The sequence below is a fragment of the Pelophylax lessonae genome (genome assembly GCF_965119305.1).
Source record: "Pelophylax lessonae genome assembly, chromosome: 10".
In the NCBI taxonomy this organism is placed as follows: domain Eukaryota; kingdom Metazoa; phylum Chordata; class Amphibia; order Anura; family Ranidae; genus Pelophylax; species Pelophylax lessonae.
In genome coordinates, this window is record NC_138777.1 from 46,702,336 (window position 1) to 46,709,887 (window position 7,552).

Below are 7,552 nucleotides of genomic sequence, written 5' to 3' on the forward strand. Positions count from 1 at the left end.
TCATCTAAATGAGGATATTGTGCTACCTTCCCTGTGTCCTAAGCCCAGTCATCCTCGGGAGTTTGCGTTACACTCCTTGGATGTGGTTCGGGCAATCAGGGTGTACTTGACTACTACGGAATCTTTCCGTAAGACGGATTCACTTTTTGTGATCACGGATGGCCCTAGAAAGGGGTTGCCTGCGTCTGCCGCGACTATCTCGAGATGGATCAGACAGACGGTGGTACAGGCTTATTCTATTAAGGGTCGGGTTCCTCCGTTCCCTGTTAAGGCGCACTCCACTCGGGCGCTTAGTGCTTCCTGGGCCTTCCGCCATTAGGCGTCAGTGGTTCAGGTTTGCAAGGCGGCTACCTGGTTGTCGGTTCATACCTTTACAAAATTTTACAAAGTTGATGTGCTGGCATTGGCGGATGCCTCTTTTGGCCGCAAGGTTCTGCAGGCCGCTGTTTGAGGAGACCGGTGGTCTACCTCGAGGGTTTTTTTCTGTTGGGTTTTCAGTTGAGTCTCATCCTTTTGTCCGATGAGCCTTTAAAACTTCTGGTTGGCACCGGTTGGGCCTTCTGGATTGGATTTTGATTTCTGTTGTCCCACCCCTCATTTGTGGCACTGCTTTGGGACGTCCCTACTGATATTAATCAAAGAGGACTGCGTCTGTCAATGAGCGACAGAGAAAATTGAATTTTTGACTTACCGTAAAATCCTTTTCTCTTAAGCTCATTGACAGACGCAGTACCCGCCCCTCTATTTGAGTTGGGTTGGGTTAAATTCTCTGACACTGCTTTGTGACATAACTGACATCCTGTAGCAGGGAGAGAGAGGATATACCCTCTGGGACTGCCCCTAAGGCGTGGCCAGAACGTTTTTCCTGCCTAGTGTCCTACTCCTGTAGGGGGCAGTATAACCCTACTGATATTAATCAAAGAGGACTGCGTCTGTCAATGAGCTTAAGAGAAAAGGATTTTACGGTAAGTCAAAAATCCAATTTTTCCTTACAAAGTTTAATTTCAAAGGTTTCTTTGTTTAGAAGTTTTTAAACCATACCATCAGATTTTGCTAACCTGAGAATTGCATTGTCCGATTCACCCATCCTATGAATGCTGCCGCAGATAGAGTAGGTCTTGTACTGGCCAGTTACGCTGCCTGTTGTCTTTTCATCCTCTGCAATATTAATCTGGATGGAAGCATGGTCTTTGGTGCCAATGATTCTGTTGCTGGCAGAACATTTATGGGGGACATACAAGTCCACAAATTTGTCAGTGTCATTCTGCATTTTGCACCTTGGTTACAGTCATGAGGACCTCACACTCACTGTAATGGCCGACAAGAAAGAGACTTAATTAGTTTAACTGCAAATAAGCACAATAATGTACACAATTTTTTGTAAAAAATAAAAGACATTGATGCCTTAAGAGAATACCAAACATGTCAAGCCTAAAAAGTAAACGCACTCATGAAATTGCAAAAAAAAAAAAAAATTGATTAGACAATTAGAGATAACGTGTAACTAAAGACAAAACTTTTTTTTTTCATTTTTTTTTTTTAGTTTTGGACAGAGGGATTTTTAACCCCTGTCAGGTTTTATTGCTGTCTCTGTCCCCGTTAGGGAGATGTATCCTCTTTATTTGTCCTGTTTATTGGTATCATTGCAAGTGAAAGTGCAAGAAAATCCTAAATTTTGGGTTATCAGAACAGTAATGGAGTGAAAATCTTCCAATGGGGACACTAGTTCTGGTGGCTTGGGTGGCCCCAAGGGATTCCCTCACTTTTGAGGGATTTCCTTCCACTTCACTTTGCTTCATTCAGTAGTTCGAGTGGTAGTGGGTGATAGGTGAGCCTGGTGTGATCATAAGATATCCTGTTTCATCATGTCCTTGAAAGGAAAGAGTGTAGCGTAGCCATTCTCAACCAGGTTTCTGTGGAACCTTAAGTTTCCTCCAGAGGTAGCTAGGGGTTCAAGTAACCATTGACACCCAAGATCATTTTAGCTTTCTTTTGCATCCTCCGACAGTCGCCGCCGCCTCTAAGTCATCACTGTTGGGTATTGACTTCCGCTCCGCAGGAGTGGCTAGGCATAAAGACTTAGTTAAAAGAACAAAGGCGTTTGCATATACACACCCATGGGGGCTGTCCCATCTGGTCAATACCCCCCTGCATGGTCACTCCCAACTCAGTTTCTTTCTGCCTAGCGTCAGGATTGGTTAGGATTCCCTGTGCTGGGGCTACAGTCTCAGCCTAACTAATCTTTTATTTGATTTTCTTTGAAAATGTCAGTTTTTTCTTACTTTACTAGCTGTTTATTTTGTCAGCTTTTAGTTGTTAGTCGGATCTTCGGATGAAGATGGATCATGCGGTGCTGGGATTCGGACTGACCGCCCTGGTTTTCCAGAGCAGAGGGTCAGATGGACCCCCAGCCCGCCATCGAGCGTTCAGCTTATGGTTCGCCCTGGCATTATGAACGACCCATCCCTGCTTGCTGCAGGGATGCAGCCGTGAGGTGGCTACCTCACAGGACACATCTGCGATGCTGCAGTGTCAGGTCCCTGGCTAACGGCACTCCCTGTCAGATGAGGACAGAGGCTTTCCGTTCTGAGAGGCTTCCCACGCCATCGGGTACAGGTAAGTACTTCTGTGTGGGGCCTCAGTGTGGGGTGGCAGTCCTGTGTTGCTGTGTGTCCCCCATGTTTGTGCCTGTGTGACTCCCTATGCGGTCCCTGCGGGGATCGCTTGTACATGCGCTGCGGTGCTGTATGTTTTTGGGGGTCCCCTTCCCTGTGTCACCTCGGTGCTTGTTTGGGGCGCAGACTGTGTGTGGCGGCCGTAGCAGAGTAAAAACTGCGCGGTCCGCCATTTTAAGTATGGGCAGGCATGTTGCTTTATTATGGGCAATAATACATGCTGTTTTGGCGCCATCCGCCATTTTGCGGTAGCAGAACGATCGTTCCGACCGCATGTTCGGCGGCCATTTTACTGAAGTCTTCCATTCAGTCCTATGGGGCAGCCATTTTCCCTGAGTCATGCAGCCTTTAGTTCAGCCTCCTCTAACAGCACTTCCTTTTCCTCTTGAAGCAGGACATCGGTGGTAACACTCTGCAGAGCTCTGCAGATTATCTCTCTCAATTACTCTCTGTATTGTCACTTTTGGCTCAGTTTTTTCTTCTCCTGTTTGGGGGTCTTTGTCACTGTAGCTGTAGCGGTGGGCTGCGCACTCCGCAGCGCTCTTAAAGGGGCAGTACAATTTTATTGCACTATTGTTTTTTGTCTGGAGCAATGGATTCTCAGGACAGCAAATTCCCCCCAGCTCTGGTGGGGAACCCCAGTTCTCCTGTGGCCCCTCTGAGACCTGATTTGGCCGCTGTAGTGGCGACCTTGGTGTCCAATATGGAAATGCTGATGGCTGAACGTGCTGTTAGAAAGAGGGCCAGATTGTCTCTTTCTTCTGATTCTGATGGTGATATGGCTGCTGCAGCGAGCGTGCCCTTTTCGGGGTCCCGCTCATCCTTGGACCCGCTGGGGTCTGAGGGGGAGGCTGAGGTGGAAGGGGTTGATACTTCCTCCCCGGGGTCGCCTGCAGAGCAAGCGACCATGGATGAATTGATTGTTTCTGTAAAGGAAACACTGCATTTGGAGGATGAGCCTACTCCTCCGGGCATTGTCATCTTTTGGGACACATAGGACCCGCATGTCGGCGCAGGTTTTTCCCTGTCCCGCTGAGTTTCATTACACTGTTAATGAAATGTGGCGCACTTTAAAACGTCCATTCCTGGTACCTAGTCGGTTCAAATTGCTTTATCCTTTTGCGCCGGCTACGGAGTCACGATGGTGTGTGCCTCCGCAGGTAGATCACACTGTGGCAGTCCTTAACAAGGCTACCTTGGTTCCTTCAGAGGATACCCCGGTTTTTCGGGATCCCACGGACCGGCAGTTGGAGTCTCTAGCATGCCATTCCTATACGGTGGCGGGCTCGCTGCTCAAACCCATTTTCGCGTCCGTTCTGGTGGCTCAGGCGGTGGCTGATTGGACTACGGTGCTTAGGAGCAACCTCGTGTCTGATGCTGTTCCACCTGCTCGGCTGGATATGGTGGATCAAATTCACAGAGGAATCATGTATTTGTGTTATGCGGCCTTGAATGAGGCCCCCTTTGGTAGCACGCCTGTCTAGTGTCTCGGTACTTAACCGTCGACTGATTTGGCTGAAGAGCTGGTCGGCTGACCAGTCCTCGAGGAAAACTGTTGCTGATTTTCCCTATGCTGGTTCTCGCCTTTTTGGCGAGGCGTTGGATACCCTGGTAAAAGGCGTCACAGGGGGCAAGAGCACTATGCTGCCCCAGAACCCGAAGAACAAGTCCTTTCGATGCAAGTGGGGTTCTACATCTCGACCCACTCAGGGGTCCTTTTGTGCCTTTCGGAACCAATTCAAGGGCTGGGGTAGTCAGAAGAAGCCCTGGGCGGGTAAGTCGAAGCCAGGCAATGCCAGCTCGGCGGGTCCCTCCGCCTCCACCTGAAGGGGCGCCCTCACCCAATTCTGGGGTGGGGGGACGTTTGCGTGGTTTCCTCCAACCTTGGCTACTCCGGGTCTCAGACAGGTGGGTTCAGGAAATCGTTCGATCAGGTTACAAGATCGAATTCCTCTCCCGGCCAGGGAACAGGTTTTTTGCCTCAAATCTTCATTTGCCTCCTGGGCGTCTGCAGGATCTGCACCAATCGGTGCGAGACCTTCTTGCTCAAGGGGTGATTGTCCCGGTGCCTCATCGGGACAGGTTTCAAAGTTTTTATTCAAACCTGTTCACTGTGCCACAGGAGGGCAAAGTACGTCCAATTCTGGACCTGAAAGCGCTGAACCGTTTCGTGCGAGTTCGCAAGTTTCGAATGGAGTCTCTCCGTTCGGTGGTGGCCTCTCTGAGTCCAGGAGAATTCCTGGCCTCGATAGATCTGAAGGATGCGTATCTGCACATCCCCATTTTCGAAGGTCACCAGAGGTACCTTCGGTTTTCTATCGCAGAGGACCACTATCAGTTTGTGGCGTTACCTTTCGGTCTCGCTTCGGCTCCAAGGGTTTTTACCAAAGTGCTAGCGCCGGTTCTGGGCCTGTTGAGAGCACAGGGCATTGCGGTCTTGGGGTACCTAGACGATCTCCTTCTGAGATTGAGTGTCAGCCAAGACCTTCTGCGCGATCTGTCCACCACGGTACAGACGCTACAGGAGTTCGGATGGACCATCAACGTTCAGAAATCGACGTTGTCTCCATCGGTTCGTCTTCCCTATCTGGGAATGATTCTGGACTCTGCTCAGGCAAAGGTGTTCTTGCCGGAGGACAAGCTCCGGACCTTGCAGGACGAGATCAGGTCCCTCAGGGACAATCCGTCCTCGTCACTCAGGACTTGTATGCGAGGCCTGGGGTTGATGGTTTCGGCCTTCGAGGCGATAACCCTTTGCCCAGTTTCACGCGCGGGCTCTCCAGGCGGAGATCCTGGCCAGGTGGGACAAACTCCCTCAGTCCCTGGATCTGAGTGTCTCTTTGAGTCGCCAGACCAGATTGGCACTTCTGTGGTGGCTCCAGTCCCCGACAGTGTCGAAAGGCAAGTCATTCCGTCTATTACTGTGGACGGTGGTTACCACGGATGCCAGCCTGCCCAGGGCCTTTGGTCGGAGGAGGAGTCTTCTCTCCCGATAAATGTGCTGGAATTGAGAGCGATAAAACTCTGTCTCTTCCAGTGGTCAGACCGACTTCGGGGCCGCCCTGTTCGGGTACAGACGGACAATGCTACCGCGATGGCTTACATCAACCACCAAGGGGGCACCAGGAGTGCCCGGGCGGCCCGGGAGGTGACCCACATTCTGTCGCGGGCCGAGACTCATGTCCCGGCGATTTCGGCGGTTCACATTCCGGGTGTGGAGAACTGGCAGGCCGACTATCTGAGCCGCCAGACCCTGGACCAGGGGGAATGGTCCCTGCACCTGGAGGTCTTCCAAATGCTGTGTGCGAAGTGGGGATCCCCGGACGTGGATCTGTTCGCATCCCGGTTAAACCGAAAGGTGGGAAGGTTCGTGGCAAGAACATGCGATCCTCTGGCGGACGCCTCGGATGCGTTGGTGGCCCCTTGGCATCAGTATCGTCTGATGTATGCCTTTCCCCCGATCCAGTTACTGTCCAGGTTCCTCCGCAGGTTAGCCTCGGGAACCGCGCCTGGTGATTCTGGTGGCGCCGGACTGGCCACGCCGGTCCTGGTAAGCCGACGTTGTTCGTCTGGCAGTGGCGCCTCCGTGGCGGCTGCCAATGCGGGAAGATCTACTGACTCGGGGTCCGATCTTCTATCCTGCTTTACAGTCGCTGGCTTTAACGGCCTGGCTGTTGAGACCCAGGTCCTGACGGACAGGGGTCTATCCCCTGAGGTCATCCCTACCCTTGTCAAGGCTAGAAAAACCTCCTCTGGTAAAATCTATTACCGTACGTGGAAGGCCTATTTCGCCTGGTGTGAGTCCAGGGGGTTCTCCCCCCCCCCCCCCCCGCTCGTACTCTGTGTCGAGAGTGTTGGCTTTCCTCCAGTCTGGGGTGGACCAGCGCCTGGCCACGATCAAAGGCCAGGTGTCCGCACTGGCTGTTCTTTTTCAACGCCCTGTGGCGTCTCATTCCCTGGTTCGCACCTTCATTCAAGGTGTGCGATATTTGGCTCCTCCCAGGAAGGAGCCCCTACCTCCATGGGACTTGAACTTGGTTCTGTCCGTGTTACAGGGTGCTCCGTTTGAAAACATACGGAAAATATCGTTGCCTCTGCTGTCCAAGAAGGTTGCCTTTTTGGTGGCGATCACTTCGGCTCGCAGGGTGTCGGAACTGGCGGCGTTATCTTGCCGTTCTCCGTACTAAGTGATTCACAAGGATAAGGTGGTTTTGCGTCCGCAACCCTCCTTCCTTCCTAAGGTGATTTCTGAGTTCCACCTTAATGAGGACATTGTCCTACCTTCGCTTTGTACGAAGCCTAAGCACCCGAAGGAGATTGCTCTGCATTCCCTGGATGTTGTCAGGGCGATCAGGGTATACCTGTCGTCCACGGAATCCTTTCGGAAGATGGATTCCCTCTTTGTCCTTCCTGAGGGACCTCGGAAGGGCATGGCTGCGTCTGCAGCAACTATTGCCAAATGGATCAGACAGACCATTGAACAAGCTTATGCTTTGAAGGAACGGGTTCCACCCTTCCCAGTTAAAGCGCACTCTACCAGATCTGTGAGTGCGTCTTGGGCCTATTGGCATCTGGCCTCGGTTGCCCAGGTGTGCAAAGCTGCGACTTGGTCTTCGGTGCACACTTTTTCCAAATTCTACAAAGTAGCTGTTCTGGCATCAGCTGATGCCTCCTTTGGCCCCAAGGTTCTCAGTGAGGCAGTGCCATGAAGGACCCTTGTTTTTTTCTATGGGTCCCTGGCTGTTGGTGTTTGCTTTCCTGGGCTTTTGCTCCTGTTGAGCATTGTTTTTTCTGTTGCCCAGCTTACTGTGCATGTAAGATTCCTTTCTCTGATGTGGGTACTGCGTTGCCTTTTCTATGGTTGCGTCTCCCACCCC

At 51.6% G+C, this 7,552-nt stretch overlaps 1 protein-coding gene across 1 annotated transcript; it reads right to left on the reverse strand.

The window, feature by feature from the left end:
* Positions 1-987: 987 nt before the first annotated feature.
* Positions 988-1,325, reverse strand: LOC309565171 (small ribosomal subunit protein eS21-like). The gene has a single exon (XM_082269967.1). It carries the CDS (start codon positions 1,268-1,270, stop codon positions 1,031-1,033), a length of 240 nt encoding a protein of 79 aa, XP_082126093.1. The 5' UTR covers positions 1,271-1,325; the 3' UTR covers positions 988-1,030.
* Positions 1,326-7,552: the final 6,227 nt, after the last annotated feature.

Bases quoted from the DNA above. Each gene is read 5' to 3' on its own strand.
- LOC309565171 (XM_082269967.1), bottom strand. From the start codon at position 1,270: ATGCAGAATGACACTGACAAATTTGTGGACTTGTATGTCCCCCATAAA.